This window comes from Solea senegalensis, linkage group LG9, assembly GCF_019176455.1.
Source record: "Solea senegalensis isolate Sse05_10M linkage group LG9, IFAPA_SoseM_1, whole genome shotgun sequence".
Taxonomy (NCBI): Eukaryota; Metazoa; Chordata; class Actinopteri; order Pleuronectiformes; family Soleidae; genus Solea; species Solea senegalensis.
Genome location: NC_058029.1, coordinates 16,879,636 through 16,902,115, shown reverse-complemented (window position 1 = coordinate 16,902,115; position 22,480 = coordinate 16,879,636). Strand labels below are relative to the sequence as shown.

Here is a 22,480-nt window from a genome sequence, read left to right as displayed (position 1 = left end):
ACACAATTTAAAACTGAATATCTGATTTAGGGATTTCTCTGAGATGTATTATTGAACACGTATTACACCACTTGTTCAGAATTTCATGGGAAACGTCATGTCAAATGAATGTGCAAAAACGTTTTGGCCCGTTGTTTTTGACCACTTAACTCTTTCATGTTAAATTATCCCGCACTGTTTTATCTCCGGCTTTGAACGTAATCTCTTAAGTACGGCCTTATACAATCACTCCCATGTTGCAGATTGAATCAGTTCACTCAGTTGATACCGTTTTCTTTATTTGATTTACTTTTCCCGAGGTGCTCTCAGTGAGCCAAGGCAAAGTCAGTTTGGGTTTTCTGTGCTTTGTTTGATAGAGAACCAACACACAGTGCTCTCAGCTGAAACTTGCTTAAACAAACAGTGTCGAGAAAAGCAAACACACGGACAAATCAATGGGACTGCAGGAGGCATTATTTTCAAATACGGGATTTAACACGACTAAAATTCAGAATGTACAAATGTCACAACTTCTTAGGCATACAAAAAATAATAAAATACATGACATTTTAAGCAGTTTTGTGATTAACGTGCACATCGTGAATTTTAATGGTAGCTGCTATCATTATTTAGAGATAAAATAATGAATATTCATTCATATCTCATGCCAAACATCGCCGTTTCAGTGTTCGACATCAATCTGAGTTACAATTTCTGTGACTGAAGGCACAGTGTAGTCTAAACAACACCACTCTAAATACTGAAGTTTTCATTTCGCTATAAAAACATCTATCTTTTATACCCCATTAAATCATCTGATTTGTACAAATATAAAACAAATATTACACGACGGAATGAAAAATAACAAATATGCAACAGCTTATGACACAAGTAGAGTAAAATAGCATCTTTATAGTTGGTTTACTGGCAACGGGAAAACGAAAAGGCGTGCTTCACTTTAGAATAACTGACTTTTCAGCAAAACACTCTTATAGTTAAGACAAGTTCACATATTTCAACCCTGGAGGTCGTTTACTGACAACAGTGTTCACATTAATGACTCATTTGCAGAAAAAATACTACTGCCAATGCTCTCTGTTACAGTAATACGTTAAGTAATGGTGATTTTTGTGACTTTGACACTGATTTGACCAACACATGTTAACCACTTCAAGTGGATGCTTGTGTCAGATGTCATGGCATCTCCTGATATTATTATAAATTCTGTATGTCACTGTTTCTTGTAAATGTTACATACGAGTTTAAAACAATGGAACAGACGTGAGGTTCCAGTGACCTTCTTGACTTTCAAATTCCAAAACCTAAACATGTCACATTTGAGTCCAAAATGCATGTTTTTGTTGCATTTTTTGCAGAAGTGGGATGAATGGACAGACTAACACGATGCTGTGAACTTATCAGGTCAAGAACTGTACCTTGTGTCTTTTTAACTTTTTTTGTAAAGGAAGTATTTAGAAAGTTGATAAACATTTTTGCAGGACGGCATTTTCAAAAACTGAAAATGATCGTCTCTATTTCACTGGCACGGGCAGAGAGACGTTATTGCGCGATGAAATGAGAGTCCTTCACGGCGCAATAATTGTGAGAACATACTGTTTACTCACCGAGTGAGGTCTGGAGATACAGTGCAACAACCTGACAGAATTTCAGTTATTTGTAAAGTCAAAAAAAAAAGTAACATCTTTATCTGTGGCGTAACAAACCCTCTCTTTGTCCGTCTCTGTCATTACCAAGTGCGTGGAGGATGACGTCATCACTACAGCGCTTTTTAGCTTTTTGGGTACGCAGAGCCTCGAAAGATATCGAGGCAGTTCACTGTGATGAGGGCACCGGTCAGCTGCCTCCACTGTCTGGTAACGGGGTTTTTCATTTTGTCCAGAACCAGGTGCAGGTCCTGGATCAAGTCTCTGTAGCTGTCTCCGTAATTCAGACTCCAGGAGTACAGGAAGTCATAGGCCGGCTTCCACATGCACTGCAACAGTACATGACATAGCCATTAGAATTTGCATGACATTCAAATTCCTTTACTTCCTGTGCCAATGTTTGCGATTCAACTGACCTGAGCACCGATGTCTCCATTTTTCCCTCGGTGCGGTGACTCGTAGCCTGCTATCTGAGCACTGGAGAGTTTTCCCATCTTCTCGGCGAGCTCCCGCCAACGAACCCCGAGCTCCACGGCGGTGGACAGGATGACGGTGTTCTGAATCAGCTGAGCCGCTACATTCACAGAGTCCATCTTAAGCAGGCCCTAAGGAAGTAGAAATAGATAGAAGAATCAGTGGGTTGATGTTGGCTGAAGAGTGTGTGCCAGTCATTCTGAGTATCTTTGTAAGAGCTTGACTTGTTGAATGCTAAATAGATATATTCTTAAAGGTCTACTGTGTAACATCCAAGAGGGTTTATTGGCAGAAACTGAATATAAGTAGGGATGGGAATCTGCATTGGCCTGAATCTGGGGCTGTTTATTACAACAACAATATTTGTTACACAATTGTAGAATGACGTCTTTGAAATGACTCAGCATAATGTGGTGTTACACAATTGTAGAGTGACGTCTGTGAAATGTGAAAGCATAATGTGGTGTTGACAGCTTCATAGTTCATCATCGGACCAATATCGGTAGATACTCGAGTTTGTGGCATCGGTATCGGACACAAAAAGTGGTTTCATCCCCTAACTATAAGTGTATGAACACTTAAACATTTAAATAGTTTGAATTGGCCTTTTCAGGTACTTACAGGGCTTGCTTTACAAAGGCCGCCATTTTGAACCAACATGCGTGAATTGACTGTGTGTCTGTGTATCATTTCATATAATGAAGCAGGAGGTGACGACACAAGTGTTGGTAAAAAGGCTCCACCCACATAAAACCAATGAAAAAGAAAGGGCAGACGGCAGGAAAAAGAAGGGGAAGAGCTGTTTGTTGCACTCCATAGTCTCACCTTTAGATCACTAATAATGTTTAGCCATTAAAATAAATACAATTACTCTACTCACCACCATGAGTTCGTGCAAAAACTTCCTCCTGCCGCGCTCAGTGTGACAGTCTTCCTTCAGCTTTTCCAGAACACAGGCCACCTTGTCACCTTCGCTCTCTGGCTGCCTCCATGTGATGGCGTCCAGTGACAGGCCGCTGTAGCCCAAAGCATTAGCGAAAGCTCTCCAGCTGCTGATGTGCTCTGTGACCAGTGTCTGGATGGCAGAGTACATGTAGGTGAGCTTCTTGAAGGGCAGCGTCATGTTGTCCAAGAGGACCTCGGTGGTGATCTGAATGCCGGTGAAGTCGATCACCTGGTCTCTGGTGATGAGCTTGATGTTTTTGCAGTGAATCAACCCAGTCCTGCCTCGCAGAAATCCAATATACCACTCTTTGACTTTTGTGTTGCCCACTGACCTAACGGTCTCCCTTGAAAGGAGAGCAACGGTGTCCCCCTTGAAGTACTCCAGGAGGTAGTCTACGCGTGGCTGACGGAGAACTGATTTAAGGGCTACACCATACCACTGCAGGCTCACGGGTTTGTCTTCAAACGTAGGTAAATCTGGAACATTTTCCTCGGGAATGGGTGAGGCTCGTGGTATTTCAGGCCGTCTTTCTAGCTGCCTTGACACCCGCTTTTCTGCTCGGGTGGGTGGTGCAGGAGGGGAGGACAGCTGGAAATGTGCAGCGGTCGCACTGTTTGATTCCTTCACGTGTAGATCTAATTTAAAGGGGGACATTTCTGTATTACCAGGGCAAGATACTGCAACTGGCAGATTTAAAACTGTCCCTATTTTGAGCTGGCTCTGCCTCACTTCTTTCAGTTTGTCCTCGGGTTTGATTTTAAACGATGAGCCCGTGACGCTAACGCTGACGTGCAGGTCCCTCAGTTTGTCCGGTTTAAATCGGTGTTTTCCCCACAGCTGCAACACGAGAGGAGGCAGGTTTTTGTTGCCTCTGCATATATCTGAAAAAGGTAGCTTTGGTGGAATGTCCTCGTGACAGCAAACCACTATTACAACTTTGAATGATGGATGGATGAACCTGGGTCCATAAACTGCCACAGTGATTTGGCGGTCAAGGTAATCCCATACTGACGTGGCAGGTGACTGAACTGCAGAGGCTTCTGCCACTGCGATCACATAAAAATGCGTTTTCAAGTACTGGAGCTTCATCTGCATCATGTTCTTGTAAATGTAACAGTCGTCCACTTTCTGATATGGCCCCTCTCTTTTGTTGGACACTAGTCCGGCCACAGTGGTCATCGTCTGACTCAGCGGGTCACTCTTCACCTCTCCAGACAGTTTCACTTCCAGAGAGATGCTCGCCTTTGTGTTGATGTTGCTGAGAACCACCTCGAGGAGCGGACTCATGGTCGTCGTGTAGTTGTTGTTGAGTCCAGGAGGAGGGTCTAACATTGCTTTCAGTGTCACTTCCTGGACTTCTCCAGGTGGAACATGGCCTTCTGGTATATGAATACTAACTCCTGAGTCCGGTAACTGGACCGATCCTCCCGTGTGACCGATCTTGCATATAACCTGAAAGCCAGAGGCCTGGGTCTGAGCCCATCCAGGACTGTGGCTCATCACATTTAAGTCCAGACATGAGCGGGTTAACTGCCGGTGGCTCAGCCAGGCCATCTTATAGGCCTCTCTGTCATTCTTCAGCCACTCAAAGTCTGGATTCAGCACAGGCCCGGGCATTTTGAAACTGTCCTCATGTTTCGGCTCTTTTCTCTCCAGAGCATCCAAGATGTCCGAAGCACTCCTCCATCTTCCAGATCTGTTGGTGACTTTGTGTTTGTTCTCCAAAAAGTTCCCCACGTTGCCTTCATCTGAGGACGTGCTGACGGCGTCACCGTTATTTGTGTCCACGTGTTTCTTGTTGTCTTGTATTGCGGCGGATGTGTTGGCAATGTGTTTGTCTGCGCTGCTGCATAAAATATCATCTAAGAAAGGGTTTGATCCCGAGAGTTTGTTCCAGAAGGGATTGTTTGTCTGCGACAGTTGAGCACTTTCTGACTGTAGTGGTGGCCACTCAGAGTTCTGTGGGGCTCCTGTGAAAATGATAGTTTGGGTCTGTTAAAATTATACAATATTGTAATTTCAGATTCACAACACAACACAATTTAAATGGTACCATTGCTTGTTGAGACATTATCATCCAGGTCAATCAGTGTCCCCTCAGATTTACTCCGCATTAGACTACCAACACGACGGAAAGGCGGTTCTCTTCCAGATGCCATTTTTTCATCTGTAAACATAAAAAAAAATCAATATAATCAAATCCCTCTTTCCTCATTTTATTAGCTGCTTTAACTAGAAATAGAAATTTTTATTAGGCTTCTTATCAACTTTTTAATTGGCTCCTAGTGCACTTACCTTGTTGTGTGCACTCTATTATGTTGCCTTTGTCTCATGTTTTGTTGCTATTAACAAATTGCTCCATAATGGGACTAATAAAGTTAATTGGATTTGAATAATAATCTATATTTATCAATACAACTTATCCAAAATCATTTGATAGCATATTTAAAACATGTTTATTTCTAAGTACTTTGACAGACAAAGCAGAACAGCAGTCAAATACGAAGGCAAAGGCCCACGATTCAGGACACCACATGTCCATATAAAGAAGAGCAAGACAGCGTCACACAAGTAACTTGGAGAGAATCAAAGGATACAAATAAATAAAGCTCTAAATTAGGGATGATCAAATTGGAATACATATTTAATTGCGTTTTTGGCTGCAACTGCTCTCGAGATATGATTCACAGACATTTTGGCTTTAACAAATATTGCGTGTCCTGTGATTTTAAAATTGCAGCAAGCCAAATTGGGATTTTGGTAACATTTCGAGGAATTGTTCAGCCCTAAATGCAAAATAAATCCTTCTCAGATATAAATATTGGTTAATTTTCTGTAAATCAGTGTCTTTTGGTTTTGGATTTGTGGCCAAACTAATTAGAATATGTCAAATTGGACTCACAGAGGAGCATGTTTGTCTTCCCAATGATTAACCAAGAAAATAAAAACAGGATTTCACTCATTCTTTGCGTAAGCATTGACATACACTTTAGAAAAAAGGCAGACGAGTTAAGTCATTGTTGTCTCGCGCAGCACAATGTGCCCCAGGGTTTCAGCAAATCCTCTCTGAGTGTGCGACAGAAAACTGTTCCAAACACACACGACTGTCACTTGTTTGTGTAAAAAAAGAAAGAAGGACGGACGCTGCCATTCACGACTTGTCACAGTGAGTCAGTCATTAATAATGCGGTGTCTTCCACCAGTGCACAAAAACAGGTTGGTCTTGTCAAGCCTATATGACACAGTGCTCACTTCTCCTGGCGCGTCTTGTTGTGATCAAAGTATCCACTGTCACTGTACTGACAGTGAAACAGGTCTGTTCTGATTGTGTGTGTGTGTGTGTGTCCGCTCTCTGTCCTGTAGTAAACGAACAACTTCAAATCACCTGGAAATGTGCCCTCACTTTAGTTCAGAAGAAGAAACGGGTTAGATTCAGACACTGGAGCTCCAGCTTCACTAGCCGGAGCTACACGACAGGTGTGTGTGTGTGTGTGTGTGTGTGTGTGTGTACACTGTAGTTACATATTACTAATGCAAAGTCGGGATCATAAACTGTTAAACACGGCTCAAAGAAAACAAAGTTGCGGTCTCACCGTCGGCATGAGATGTCTGTAGTTGTGCGCTGACAGGAAAAATCCGTCGGTCCTCCTCAGTCTGTCATTTCCACTTTGTTCCCTGCGAAGCCTCCGCTCCTCGGGTTACAGCGCCGCGCTCTTGTTTGCGCTCAGACACGGAGCATTTTGGGACTGGAAGTTTGAAATCACGCTGGAGCCACTTCAGAGGGAGTGGCTGTCGGCGGCGGCCTCTCGCGCGCCCACACTTCAACACCCACAATGCAGCGCCGTGTTTACGCACGAGTCACGGTGACAACACCTGAAACCGAGCGATACCTGTAGTTTCGACAGGAGCCTGCACGCACCGACACGCACGACTGAACGCGCAAACACCACCACACACTGGTGAAGGCTGTGTGGGTACTCACAGTGAGGAGACACACAAGGAGCAAAGTCAACAAAGAGTTTAGAGTTTTAAATAAAGCACTTTCCACTGTGTGGGCCACTGGAGGTATTGCAGGTCGGCTTTCTAAAATAATCTATTACACTATTCTTCTAAAAACACATGCCTAACGCACTTACAGATAGGAAAATCACATTTGTAAATGATGAAATTCAAGTTTTGTTTAGCTCTCACCACTTCACTTAATCCATGAACTGAGTAGAGCCACTGTCGATGTGATCATTAACACCTGCAAAAAGTGTCAACATGAAATAATTGTCATTTTTACCAAATAGTACAAAGGTTGCTGTGCTACACTCAACCCTTAAAATCACCATAAACACATGCACAGACTCTTTCACACACATTCTATCTCAATATGCACTTTTCAAAAATATAGCTCAGTGTCACATTGTTATTTCACAACACTTATTACACAAATTAAGTTGTTGTAACCATTTCCTATGAACATAATTGAAGTTTATGTGGATTCTAATTGTGTTATGTGTTTTCTAAATTCATATTCTGTGTTGCAAATGTGATGTAGAAAATGGACCTATACCAAGTTTCATACTTTGGTTTCACAATTAAAAATACAACAAAGAAGAGTTTTGGAAGAACAAAGAGAAAAGAACTTTGCTTTGATCGTAAGCTAGGGAGTCAGCTGAGCTGCACCCACAACATGGAGACCATGATTATTCTTCAAGGTGAATCATCGGTGGGGACCAAACACATTGATGTCTGTGTCACTGGTTGTCTTCCTAAAACCTCTCTGCTTTAGTTTGGCCAAACATATTAACCCAGATTCAGCTTCCACGGTCAAAGCGTGTATTTGTTTTTGAGTCACTCAGATATTACAAAAGTGTTGTGAGTATTTCTCGCTCCTTCTTTCCTTGTCTTTCAGTTGATACTTGGAAATTGTGTTTTATTGATTTCACTGTGTGCCGTGATCACCGCGTCTTTGTGTTAAAGGGACCGCGGTTGACAGCTCTTAATCTCATCAAGGTCAAATGTCTTCTTATCTCACAGGACAGGTTACATACACATTTGTGACGAGGCCCTGAATAGATCACTAACTGAAACTGTTAAACATCATATTTGATGTTTCAAGAAAACAGTAAACCTCTTGTTTGTGTTTGGCTACTCGCAGCTTAACCTTTAAGGACAACAGTTAAGTGCATAACTTTAAATAAACATATTATATACCCATGTTATCGTCAGGCTATCTTTGCTGATATGAAACCTCCCCGTGCAGCTGTTGTTTAGGAATGGAGCGCTGCGTTTCAAAGGCAGTTGTGCTCAAGGGATGCAGCCAAGAACTCATGCAGTAAATACAATTCAATCCAAACAATTCAAGGTCCATAGATAAAATTCAATTTATTAAGAATACAATCGGTGGCTGTAGTAGCTTGGACTTTAGTATGCCTTGTTGCACACAACTTAATTTCCTACTCCTGCTTGCACATTATCCTACACTGTTAAACTGTTAAATATCAAGAAGACATAACCTGCATCATGTCTTCTTCACACTCCACCATTTACAGTAATGGAATTATCAGCACAGACAGTGTGTGACAGTTTCGATTAATCGATGACACAATTAATCGTCAACTATTTTGATAATTGATTAACCGGGCTGACGCCTTTTTTCATTTTTAAAACAAGATTTCTGATTCTTTCAGCTTCTTAAATGTGAATCTATTCTTCATCAAAAGAAATCATTAAAAGTGAATCATTTTGGTTTGTGGAGAGAACAACATCATCATTTCCAGGTTTGACGAACACTGAGCAACGTTTTTGGAGGATGTAGAAAAGGTATAACAAAGCTTTGATATACAGTAGCTTATTACTTAATTTAATAGGACAGAAAATACATTCATGTGCCTGAATTTACTCCAGGCTGAATGAGGTTTGATCATTCAGGTTAAACATGAATGTTAACATTTACAGTTTTGTGCCGCTTGGTGGAGCTGTTTCTCCACATTTCAGTGAAGGCAGGCACTCAGGGTTCTTCAGTCTTTACCCAGAGAGAGGTTAGAGTTGTGCATTGTTCACCAATCCAGCAAGTAAGCAGCAGCCACAGCAAGAAAAACTACCAAAGTTCTGTGTAAAACATGGTGAAGTACATTATATAATTTATTAGTTTATTTTTTCACTGATATCTTTTAACATAAATGACGGGCAAACAGGGGAAATACTATTGAAGGTGTAAAATGTCAGTAATTCAGTTGCGGTTGTGCAGAAAACTAAATACTTTCATTATTAATTCAGATTCTAAAATTCTTGCTTTATTATAAACTAACCTTTAAAAGGCCACTCTAATCTAAAGTCATTTAATGTCCCTCTTTTTCAAAGATCAATGTTTGGTCTGATATATTTGAAAAACAATGTTACACTGTTCAACTTGTCACTGTAAATTTACATCAAAGTTTCACATTGTGATAAAACATTTGACATTTTTGCTTGAAATTTGAAGATAATTTGAAGATTAAATGAAAGTAAAGTAAATCAACAGCTGAATTGATGAATTGAATCAGCTAATGCAGCTGTGATTCTAATATTTGATGTCACAAATCCTCTCCTGCTGTATGATATTGTATCAGTGACATTTCTTCTTTCCTTTAGCCTTACCTGCCATCACAAAGCTTCATGTCATATGGGCATGTCTGCCATTTTGTGCTGCCTTCTTTTGAAGAAACTTCGGGAGTTGTAGAGGAACCGCGGACACATCACATGTTTTCAAGTCTCTTGAGTTTCAACAGGCTGAAAGGATTTGATTTACACCGATTTCATGTGTGAAAAAAAACACATTTAGTCTCCTTTTTCATTCTGGACGCTCCCACAGAAGTTTGTTTTCTGGGCCGAAAAAACAAAATTGTTCATTTTGATTCTGTTGTGGCTTCAAACGTATTGATTTTGAGGACATTGATGTAATGAAGTCATTAAACTGCGGTTATAACTCCAGCAGACCCACAGAGCTTTCCACTCCGAGGTTGAATCTGTGCGTATTCCACTCAGTTAAACGTGTGAAACACCACCTGTGACATAAATGAATTTAAATTGCTGAAAGCCTTGTGTACAGGCACCCTGTCAGTGTTCCAGCAATTACTGTTAATTATTTTGCCTAAACTCTGAACCTTGTCAAATTGCCTTCAGCCGTTGATTGGTTAGTTTGATCACAATGACAATGTGTGGTTGGACTTTTTAACCACAAAATTGGCCACAGATGCATCATCAGTGAGACGTGTCAGCACAACACTATGATTTGCCGCTTGATCCAGAGAATCCAATATGTCACCTCGGAGTCACTGATGCATCCAGATCCAGCAGAGAAGGACATTGTTTGTCATTGTTTGTCGTTGCAGCTGGAATTTGGCTGCAAACTCACCGTGAACTGACCACAGCCGTTAGTGTGGCCTCCATCCACGCCACACTGTTTATCTCTCTGATCCAAATCATTTATTGACCTCTCATACTGTTGAGACAGGCACCAAGGATGGTTAAACTTAAACGTTCTCTGAGGCAGAGCTCATTGAGAGACATTTTTATTTCTCATTTCAGTTCTGAATAAGTGACACAAAGTAATCCCTACACTATTAGTTAATGCTGAGGTTTTAAATATGCTGTTCATTGTAAAGCAGTAGATGGCGCTATAAAGCTGCGTTTACAAAGCAAAAGTAGAGCAGCAGAAAGTTTATAAGGTTCTGATTTTACTTTCCTTCCTAATAGAAGCTCATGAAACAAACACTACGTCATTTCACATGGATGTCAAATAAATTCAAATGGCCACATCTTCAAATATTTTCAGATTCCCATATGTTGGACATTGTTGGAAAGCTTAGAAACCACACTTTCAGGAATCTGTAACTCAAAATGCCCCTCGGGAGTCTTGTTCCTGTTTTTTTTTTGTTTGTTTTTTTGTCCATGGCTGAGAACAAATGTAAAATCATGTGAACTGAGATGATCATTTTCTACCACGCAGTTGAAATGATATGCAGCCACATATCAACTTAATGTGTGGGGGAAAAAAAACCCTCAAACTGTGAGTTTAAAAGAAAATGCGGATTTGAATATAAGGGAAAAAGCCACAATTTTAAAATAAAGAACATCATTGCTTACACGAATTACACAAAATGTGTGTATCCATATAAGAGGATATGTGGTTTAGTTTTAAAAACGATAATTGTGAATTTTCATAAGGTCAAATTGAGCCTGTTACCTCGCTACACAATATTGTAGTTGGTTGGTTTACGCAGCTGTGTTTCTTTTCTTTCTTTTTATTTTAATCGTTCTGTACTTCTCTTTTTTTCTTAATACACTTGAAAAATGACAGACCGTTGAGGATGATATTAATATATAGTGGTTAAAAATGAACAGCAAACTCTCTGCGCATGTTTAGCAACACAATCACGTTGATGTTGAAGTATGACTAATGAATGAAAGTTCGATTAAAACAAAACTAATAATTTAAGATTATATATGAACGTCTGTGTATATAACAATATAGAAAGCAAACATAATATAAACACCATATGCTGCTCTCCAAACCTATTACTAGGAATCCAACCTCAGAATAATTGTTAGAATTAATAATGACACAAAAGTTAATAATAGTAATTAAATCTTTGTGGACTTCGATCCTCTGCGAATTTTAAAGTTTTATTTCTCACGCACAATAAAAGTATATAAATAAACGAACGGGATTTAACCAGAATACACATTTCCCTGGCATTGATTTTTTTTTTTCAAACACATGTTCAGTTTATTTGCTTTTTTGCCCGCCAGATTAACCTGGATGTTTTAAATAATCCAGTGTAAATGCACTTGTATGTGTGTGTGCGAGGCCTCCATGTTTTTGGAGGCCGTTTTTTTCCACCTCCGCCTGAAGAACCTGTAAAAAAAGCACCAGCTGCTGACGGAGATCATCAAACTCATCACCTATTTACTATTTATAGTATTTATAGTACTCATTGTCGCACATTCTAAAATAAAACATCACAGATTAACAGTGAATTGAAAGCTCTCCCCGGTTATAGATGGAATAAATGGCATCGACTCAACAATCAAATAAACTGAGTCGATCAACTGCTGCTGAATTCATACTGACTTTATTGAGTGGCTTCCATAAAAAGCCATTCTCGCAGGGAATATCATTGTAAAATTAAAATCACTTTACAACATGCTTACTTAAATTAAATGAGCGGGTAAACAGTAAATGATTTCCAAAACCTTACAAATAAATTCAAAGTGCGCCTAATGATAGACCCCTAAATACAAGAAAAACTCGTGGTTAAATAGAACTCCCCCACAATACATTTCATATCATGTCAAAGAAAAAATCCAAGTACATTTCCGTATATTTTCAAATATTTACTAGAGTCCATATACAACTAGAAATACCTATACAAAATCGTCTCCTGGACAAATACATTACTCACCTTTACATTGGGCTGTAATTACTCTAACCTACATATCTCATTCTATACAACACATTTTGCAGCGAAGTAAAGAGTAAGTAACTGGCCTATACTTACAAACTTACAGCACGTACAGTTCACTGTGTGTGTGCGTGTGTGTGTGTGTGTGTGTGTGTGTGTGTAGGCTGTGGGGATGATCGACCTGTAACTGCTCCTGCGTTATCTAACGGTCCCTGCAGGGATCCCACGGATGACAATGAAAAACCATCACGTCCCCACATCTTCTTGTTCCCACACCGAGCAGAGCGTCCGCGGGGACTTAAAAACTGTTTCTCCTGCCTGATAATAAAGTGCCAGCGTTTGGTTTGGAACATTATGAATGACAGCGGTAACACAACTCTGCAGGTGTGGATTTGTCACAACAGTCAGGGTGTGTATTTGTGTGTTGTGTCGCGTGTCACGCGTGTACCTTTTTATGTTATAAAGTGATGGGTAAACTCAGGGATGAGGCTGCAGAAAGTGTGCCCACAATAACTTTGATTATACACTGTCACACCGCAGATCATTTTTAGATACGGTTGTGTTTTTTTTGTATGTATGATGGTACAGCTATGGAATTATGCAGTTAGTCTTAAACACTTGGAAAAAGTCAAAGAAAAACGCCGAGGCCTATTTTGTCCTCGCTCATTACATGACAACAGTCAGGATGAAGTATTGCGCATACACCAAAGTATGTCCACGTTCATCAGTTTCCACCTCGACACTCGCGTTTTGTTTTTTGTTGTATTTTTTTTTTGTTTCACTGAGGACAGTTTTTTTTTTTTAGAGGCCGTTCATGCCCACTCGCTGCGTTGACTCGGGTGGGTGCAACAGGTCGGGGGAATGGCACGGAGGGCTTCCCGGTGCGCTGTGCTCGCTGTCGGTGTCACTCCCCCTCTTCCCTCCGCTGCCCCCAGAGCCAGAGCCGGCTGATCCCCCGGCGCTGTGAGTTTTTACATGTTTACTCAGGTGATCGCTCCGCATAAATCTCTTGTTGCACACCGGGCAGGCGAATCGTTTCTCGCCGGTGTGCGTGCGTAAGTGTCGCTGGAGCTCGTCGGAGCGAGTGAATCTCTTGCCGCAAAAGAGCCAGTTGCACACAAACGGCCTCTCGCCGGTGTGCCACCTCAAATGCGCCTTTAGGTGCGACGTTTTCCCGTAAACCTTCCCACAGCCGGGGATGTGACAGCTGTGGAGACCCTTTCTCCGGAGGCTGGCGCCCGCCGGTCCCAGTCTCTCCGCCTCCTGGCAGTTTGGACAGTCGCAGGTGGCTCTGCCCGAGTACCGGCGGGCAGATGACCGCGGAGACCCCGCTAAAGACGCAGGTGGACCCCCGGAGAGCATAGTCCCCCCTGCACCGGCTAATGGAGAGGGGGCTGTGTCCGGATAAGAGGATAACACCGGCTTGAAACCGTCCATCAGGTGCTGGCCGGTTGTCAACAGGTGTGGAGAGGGACTCGTGCTGAAAGCAGAGTGACTTAAACTGGAGTAATCAGAATTATATCCGCCCAGAGGTGAGTGCAAAGAAGTTTGGAGTCCACCGGAGTGTAAGGACGTCTGTAGTGCTGCTCCATTTGGGTTTTGAACATCAATCCATCCCGCTCCCACGTCCCACCACGCAGAGGCTCCCGTGGTCCCGACGTCGCCCGTGGGGATGCCAGGATGGGACGATTTGAACCAGGACTCGTACGGGTGCGCAACGCTCATCCTCGGGTAGATGCCCTGCAGACTGTCCACGGAGGTGTGCACCTTTGAGATGAAGACCGGCTGGTGACTGGACTCTTGAGAGCTGCTCGAAACTGACGCTTGGAAAACAGAATAGTCGTTTCCAAAGTGTGAACTGGAGTTGGTGCCAGACGTGAGGGAAAAAGCACTGGATCCGTTGGAGGTGTTCGTGCCGAAAGAGTCCGAGATGCCGGCTCCGTTACGGGACACCCCGAAACCGGACAGACCAGATCCGAGGCTGCAGCTGCTCGCGGCGGCTCTTTTCCACGGGTGGAAGCCTTTTCCAAAGGACGCGGAGTTATCCGAAATAGCGGAGGGCGAAGGGCTCGGACTCCCTATTTTGTTGCATGTTGCAGCTAACATGGCTAAAGGAGTCGATCCTAACCTCGGCTCCTCCTGGAAAGAGAAAGAAAAGCAGTTCAGTGACAGTTCAGTCGAGCAAGTTGAGCGGGTTTATTATACAGGCATTTGAACGCAGCATCTCAGCTTCAGATATTTCTCCCAAAATGGAGCAACTTGAGAGTTTAACTGATTCTTTTTTTTTTTTTTTTTTTTAAAAAAACCAACAAAACCAGAGTGTGTAAAAGATTATCATCACATCCTACCTGGACGAACAGAAAGCGGACAAGTGAAAACGCAACACACGGCGCTTACAAACGCATGCCAGACAAGACACTGAGGGAAACATGCGTGTTTTGAGCCGCGGTACAGAAACTTCTACACACACACAGCCTCACTCTTCTCATACACGACCCGCTTGCTGGAAAAATAAGCAACGCACTGGCTTTGCTGCTACTTTGCGCCCGGCTGCAACTCGAATCCCCCCTCCATCCAACCGGACAATGACAAGAACTAATTAAAGCCCGTAAGAAAGTCCTTTAGACTCACCCCTAGAAGTGAAGTTGCCATCACACAAAAACACTGCCCTCCTCAGAGGATCTTTTTATATTTATGAATCAGAGCACTGTTTTTTTAGAGGTGTGCAATACAATGATGCGTTCCGCCCATTCTTCCACAATTGTAGGCTCCTCTCCGGCTTTGAAGTGCCGCTGTGACACGGGCGACCAATCAGCGGCTCGGTCCCGTCGCACTGCCACATACTACCGTGAGGTCATCAATAGAGCGTCTCAGACAGCTCTCCACCCTCCTCCACCCTCCTCCGCCGCCCCCTCCATCATAAAAGACAGCGGAAGGAAGGTAAAGTTAAATGAGAGTGAATTAGGAAGGAGGAATTAAGGGGCCACTTATTGAATCTGATTTTTTTTTTTTTGCAGAACATCACATTTCATAAATTTAAATTAGGGAAAATAAAGGATGATGATGATGATGACGTGTGTCTGCGGTGATGTTACAAAGAAGATAAACTCGACTATCTCTGCGCCATCACCTACACTTTACAGTGTTAAAGTAACATCAGGCAAAAAGAAAATCTGTGCGTTAATCTGTGTTATACTTTAACCCCAATGGAGTCCAAATCCACACTGTCCTGTTTTTGTTAGTGTTACACTTAAATGTAACATTATTCAAACGTATGTTTTCGTTCCTAATTGAATTTGACGTTAAAGTGACCTTTAAAGTCACATTCCCATTGTATTTAAACACCACTACTTAATATTAAACTGAACTTTTATTTCCCACGAAATATAAAGCGAGCGAAGCACAAGTGGCTCCTCCTCGTCTTTTGCATGAGTGTGTGTGTGTGTGTGTGTGTGTGTGTGTGTGTTAGTGCAGCACAGGCCTGTTTTACATTTAGTAACTTTCTCGGTGTGTTTTATTTTACGAGATTTCGTTTTTTTTCCTCCACATTAATTTTTTTTTTTCTAAACAATTCTGCTGCTTCTCCTCTTAAACTTCTTAAATAGAGTTAATATACACAAACTATTACGCATCATATAAAGGCTGCATTGTTCTGTTCCGCTCATGGGCCGATATTATACACAGTGTCGAACTTTCACTTACTGTAATTGTGTTCAATTATCGTGACAGCTTTGATTAAAAACTGTGGCTGGCGCATTCCGGAGGAGGATTATTCCTTTTTATTATGCGCTGTATTAGTCTGAAGCAGCGGATGATGAAGAGGAGGAAGAGGCAGATAAAGGCCAGTGTGTGCCACTTGACCTTTATAAGAGAGCGGGGTGGGAGGGAGAAGCAAACATCTGCGTCAAAATTACAAAATTCAAAAATGTAAATTTTTATTTTAGCCTTTATTGGTAATATAGATAATGTTGGTGCCTCTATAAGAGAACTTATTTATTAGAGTAAGTGATTGCACTCAGTGTCAGGGTGAAAATAAAAAGATAAGCTGGTTATATTGAATCGGTTCATCACTTTGCCCACACTGACATTTGTTAAATCCATCGAGGAAACTCCTGTTACATAATAAGAACTTGTGCGTAAAACGCGCGTTGAACCCTGGGACACTCATGGCGCTATTAGCATGCAGTGTGCACTGGAAGCATAAATTTCATTTGAATTTCAAATTTAATAACGCGGGAGGTTTTTAATCATCGCCCAGTTTTATTTGTTTGATATTAACATGCTTATTGACCGGGTCTGTTGACCAGCTTGGTCATTACAGGACATGGAAAAGTTAATTAAAACGACCAGGGATTATTCATCACATCATCTGCCTAACCCATGTCGCTTCCTTTATTACACAGCGTGATCGATGGACTCTCTGATTAATTCTTGTGTTTCTAGGATTGGACAACAGCTTTTTGGATTAATTTACACTGGTTTACCTTCAGCTGAAAGGAATGAAGTGGGGGGAAAAATTAAATGGACAAAAAAAAAATGATGTTGCACGAACACACTCTGAATCAGATGCTGCAGATATTTATTATATACAGTATATGTTTTTTTTTTTTACAAATAAGACAATTTTAATAAAATATTTTACACGTTGTTACTAAACAGGTAGTGTAATGTTTTTAAACTAATTATTTCAGACTGAGCCACAGATCATTTGAAAACACACACACACACACACACAAACATGGCTTATTGACGCTGCAGATAAGAAATACACTATATTGATCTGTTTGTCCCTCATTCATTATTTTATTTCCGTCAAGCTGATCAGTCCAAAATCACACACACACGCGCATAAAATAAGAAGCTGCTCGCGGTCCTCGTGTATCGGGGGCGAATGAAATGTGACAAAGTGAAAGGTGAGAATAAAAACCTACGTACCGTGCTACTCGGCTCCGCGGTGCATTGATTGACTCTCGACGTTTGCTCTCAGCTGCAGAATCAAACACACGCACACACACACACACACACACATCTCCTGTAGCCGCTGTGACTGTGGAAATAAAAGCACACTGCACCTGCACGTGGATCATCCTGTTTTAAATGCACACGAGTATCACCCTCCAACTGAATATTATTATAGCAAATAATTTGACTTGATATCTAACACAAGTGAGCTTCCTCTCCTCGATGTCATTCATTTTGAGACATTTGATTTTGGAGAGCAGTGTGTGTGTGTGTGTGTGTGTGTGTACATATATATGCGCTGCAGCTGCAGGGGACACGTTTGCCTCTGGTGACAAATTACCAAGTGATCATACCAGCAAGACTCATGTCAGAGGTCAGCGTGATAACTCCCTGCGACAGGACTCCGACAACTTGCTGCTGGAGCTTCAACATCTCATTTTATCCACTCTATTTACACAGCAATGAAATGGTGTGTTTTGTTGCATGTTGCGTGCTTTTTTTGTTTTGTTATTTATTTATTTATTTTTTGTTTTGTTTTGTTTGCGCCTATGGAGGGTCGTTGTGAGTTCACACGCAGCAGTGCACAGGTTGTTCCTATCGCGCGCGGCTGTAACTGTAAGCCGCATTGAACAGATGTCCCCATTGAGCGCTTTCTTCTCCTACGCACATGGGCTATATTACCATCATGAAATCAAACTCAAAACCTGTCCCTTTCGCCACCATAATGACCGTGTTATTCTGGGCCGCTGAGCACGAACAAAGTGTGTTCAATATTGCGTGCTCCAGAATCACTCAGAGAACCGGGTGGAAAAGGAGTCAAGCCAGAGATGCAAGGAGTGCACGAGTTTTACAAAGCAACTCCATAATCCTAAGAAGGCCTGTATCAAAGATTACTCCTATTACTGCAGATAGTGAAGGTATAGGTCACTTGTGGATTTCCAAGGAAAGCTGTGATTAAAAATTAAAATGAACCCTAAAACTAGTGGCAGCATTATTTAAATGGGTATGATTTCTCTACTGAATACAATCAGATATTCCTGGTGATAGATAGACAGATAGATAGATAGAGAGATAGAGTAACCATGTCTCAGCAGACACTGTGTAACTGTGTGCAGTACACAGAGCAGAGAGCAAGAGAGCAGACTCTGTTTGGTTGTTGTTTTCTCTATTCACCAGGAGGTTGGAAGGAGCAGATGTCCGTCTGCACTGTGAGCTGCCAAGTGGGTCCGGAGCGGGGCAGCCACAGACACAAGGGCCCAAATGGTGTGACAAAAGATGTGCAGGAAGCCCCTCTCCGCCTGGGTGAGCCACAGAGAGAGAAACATGCACACACACTCACACAGACAGAGAGAGAGAGTGAGTCTCCTCTTCTCTGCCAGCCTGCAGGGACACTGTCAACACGAGCCAGGGTGGAGGCAGCACAGCCATGTGTTACCGGCTGAGATCCATGCTACACCAACACTCGTATCCACCACACAAACATAAATACACATTCATATGCAGGAATGTGTACATAAAGGACCATCCCACCCTCCCTCATCTATCTAGCTATCTAAATGTCCGTCTATTTCTTTCTCTCTCTGTATTTCGTTTGACTCGGAGACATGGTGTCATTATTACCCTTTGCCCATGAGGTCATGAAAAGTGGGAGAAGAGGCCCTGAAAGTGGCCCAAGCACAGGTGTGCAGCATGGCCCGTATTGAAGGGGTGCACTGAACCATAAACAATGATATAAATGTCTGGCAAATAAAATGGCTAGTTAACAATCTTTTGACTGCTCTAACCTCTGAGCTTTTGTCGGGTATCGATCAGCCAGCTGTTCCTTGCTTTGTCTGGCAGGAGCTTCTGGTTCCTCCTGGGATGAATGGAGAGGGAGAGAGGGAGAGAAACACACTTTGTCTTTCATGTTGTGCCTGTTTGCAGCAAAAAAACAACAACAAAACAATCAAAACAAGAAGCACTTGATCACGGAATTGATTTGAGTATGTATCACATAAAACCGTACAGGCTGTTTAAAAAGCCGTTTGCTGCAACATTGATTGCTGCGTTCTTTGTTCACACTTTCCCGTGTTGCTGGTTCGCATGGAAACGTTGTAAATGGTCGTGTGCACGGGCGTAATTTGTCTCCCTATATTAAGATAATTGTATGTTAAATAACGAACGGCATCAGAATTGCAGAGGCTCTTGTCACGCAAATATGTCAGGGCAGAGTGCTAATGATCCACCTCAGCACCTGTCATTCAGCACAGTCTCAGACGGTCTCTGGCCACGACTTTACATCTCAGATTGTGCTGTAGCTCTCTCAGTGTGCCCGGCAGTCTGTCTGGGCTGTTTGCTCTTCTTCCACCAAAAAGGCAGCGTCTATTATGAAAATAAAATGAGTCGAACCATTTATTTGTGCTGGACGGTCTTGTTGGATGTTGTGGCCTGTTTTTCTCCCAGGCCACTTGTTTGCTTGGCTGAAGTGACAGATAACAGTGTTTCAAGCGCAGGCTGTTTATGATAAACAGAGATAACAGTGTATTCTGCTGCCATTTGGCTTGACTGCTACATCTGTGGGCCATGAGGTCTTCTTATTGACTTTCACCGAGGCCAACATTGCACTTTGTCAGTAAGAGCGGCAGTCTAAGAGACAGGCGGGCAAGGCAGTCATACAAAGTGAAGTACTTAGGATTAGCGGTGGCTCTTCAAGTTTCAGTAATTATCCTCCTGGAGGCATTCTTGCTGTGTTGGATAATAATGGAAGTCTGGGTGTACGCCTGTCACCTCTCAAGTGTGGGTGGAGGAAGGCGACGAGAGGCGCAGGACAGAGAAATGTTTGCTTTTCTGTTATGTCATCCGAGGAGCAACAAGAGGAAAGCAAACTTGTATTGTTCCCCCGAAGCTGCACAACAACTCCGATTTAACACATGACCCACGACGTGGGATCTTTTCCGCTGCAGACGTGATAATGAAACGCCGAGGTGATACCGCACTTCAAGACCATGCCTAATTACCAAAAGTCAGGAACATGTTATTTGATAAGTGAATCCGTTAACGCACAGTTGCATCATTTATTGAGAGTGATTGGCATTGATTACATTTGCAAGCTGCTCAAGTATGCAATCATTTTTTTCTCTGCCATGATTCTCTTTGCACACGAACATCAACCTCACACATTCTGATGTTGTGCCGCCGTTTATCATCAACACATTATCATTAAAGTTGCGTTCAAGTGCATGTTGGAATAATAGAAAGATCCTTCCATCCAGCAGAGAAAACACAATGCTTTAATTAAGAGTCAGTCCGATTTCCCAGAGGGGAGATTGTCTTCTTCCATTAACTTAGTTTATCATACAATAAAGAGGTTGCCTTGTCCTTCCCTACCCAGACAATTGGTTTTAATCAGCCAGCAGGCCTTTCATGGCAGATAATTTATGCTAAATTGACAAGGGTGGAGGATATCACAGAAAATCATTATGACAGGGCTCAGGTCACTGCCTGTCACCGGCTTGTTTTGTCCTGTCCATTGAGCTCACGGACAACAAGGAAATTCAGAAATGGTGCACAAACTCAAAAAAAAGAAAGAATGTGATGGAAATATTAGCTCCAGAGACCACTCACCTTATCACATATGAAAGTTATATTTAAAGTTTTGGTTCAGCACACAATCAACAAGTTACGACTAAGAGGTACACACCGGATTCTATTTTTAACCCTTAGTGCTCTGTGTTGCAGGTGCACCCATGGTAATTTGCCATGGGAATAACTCCTACACAGCTCCTTATATGGACATCCTGGGGCTGTGTGTTGATAAGTCACATATTCAGGCTTTAAAAAATGCAGTTTTTTCCCCATCTCCTTATGTGTTGTTGATTCAAAGTTATGATTATAATTATTTATAATTATTATAATTTTATGTCACATTTTCAGTATTGATATAAAGTAGCAACAGTATTTCCAGATTTCACAAATTCAATGCGATTTCAAAAATTTTGAGTAGTTTTTATCAGATTGCCTAGGTTGTGTTGAAAGAAAAAAAAGGACATCATACACTCTATATTACACATTCTTATAGCCTCTGTATATACTGGACATCTTAACATGGTAATGGAAAAAAGCAGCCAAAATGCGTTGTGTTCAAAGGGTTAAAAACCCAAAGAATGAGCAGATTATTTCAACAAAATACAATCATCTTATGTATAAAATTTAAATTAAATATAAATGAGCTGTGGTTTGAATAAGCAGTCACAGTAATAATTGCAGTAAGCTGAGTCCAACAACAAAGAAAAATCTGTGTTTACTTTAGCGTTTAAGTGCAGACTGTGCAAGTGAGACAGTACAAATTGTGATTTGAAGTAAGGAGGGGGTGGCGGGGGGAGGGGGAGCAGGATGAGCATGACGAGGAAGCCGGGACATTCTTCTCGCCTTGCAATTTAATCACTGTATACCCAGGGAAGTATTGACAGTTGTCCTGTGGAAGCTATTAAAGTTGCTGTCCAAGGTTAAATGAAATTGCAGTTTATCAAGGCAGCACTGAGAAAATAAGGGAATCTGCTCATGGCTGTTGATTAATGTGGAGCGTGATCAACACAAGGGGTTCATTAAGCTATACATCACCAGGGTAATTTAACATGTCATCGCGCCTACTGTTGCTCCCCTGTACGCGTTCTGTACATTGTGCATGTTTGCTGTGAGCGTGTGTGTTGGAGTCCGGGGGCTCTGACCACAGATTGTGGGATGTATTTGTGCCTGTATGTCTTTTGTTTCCACATGATCAAACTATATTTAAAAAAAAAAATCAATTATCAATCAAAATAAATGATCACTACATTCTACGTCCAAAAACATTAAATGGATCCCTCGTGTTGTAGTAGTGCCACCATACGGACATGATCTATTTGAATTCATGTTTATTCAGTGCAGCAGCCGCCTGCTTATGTTTCTTGCAGAATCAGGAGAATTCCTGTCACATTTGACAAGGCACTGTTGTGTGGTGTTTTTTTTTTCCCCCTCTTGATCATCATCTCGTGTTATTCTGT

General features: G+C 41.9%; 2 protein-coding genes across 5 annotated transcripts; both read right to left on the bottom strand.

Annotated features, from left to right (window-relative positions):
• Positions 1-257: 257 nt before the first annotated feature.
• macc1 (MET transcriptional regulator MACC1) lies at positions 258-6,828 on the bottom strand. Of its 2 annotated transcripts, XM_044033160.1 has the most exons (5): positions 6,657-6,828; positions 5,117-5,230; positions 2,998-5,033; positions 2,060-2,248; positions 258-1,972 (listed from the first exon to the last, which is right to left on the bottom strand). In XM_044033160.1, exons 2-5 carry the CDS (start codon positions 5,220-5,222, stop codon positions 1,769-1,771), a joined length of 2,535 nt encoding a protein of 844 aa, XP_043889095.1. In that variant the 5' UTR covers positions 5,223-5,230; positions 6,657-6,828; the 3' UTR covers positions 258-1,768. The 2 variants fall into 2 exon arrangements, with proteins under 2 accessions (XP_043889095.1, XP_043889094.1); XM_044033159.1 differs by lacking the exon at positions 6,657-6,828 and having other exon boundaries at positions 5,117-5,240.
• Positions 6,829-12,151: 5,323 nt separating this feature from the next.
• Positions 12,152-17,503, bottom strand: sp8b (sp8 transcription factor b). Of its 3 annotated transcripts, none has more exons than XM_044033283.1 (2): positions 17,433-17,503; positions 12,152-14,636 (listed from the first exon to the last, which is right to left on the bottom strand). In XM_044033283.1, exon 2 carries the CDS (start codon positions 14,601-14,603, stop codon positions 13,299-13,301), a length of 1,305 nt encoding a protein of 434 aa, XP_043889218.1. In that variant the 5' UTR covers positions 14,604-14,636; positions 17,433-17,503; the 3' UTR covers positions 12,152-13,298. The 3 variants fall into 3 exon arrangements, with proteins under 3 accessions (XP_043889218.1, XP_043889216.1, XP_043889217.1); XM_044033281.1 differs by lacking the exon at positions 17,433-17,503 and adding an exon at positions 15,129-15,286; XM_044033282.1 differs by lacking the exon at positions 17,433-17,503 and adding an exon at positions 14,846-15,122.
• Positions 17,504-22,480: the final 4,977 nt, after the last annotated feature.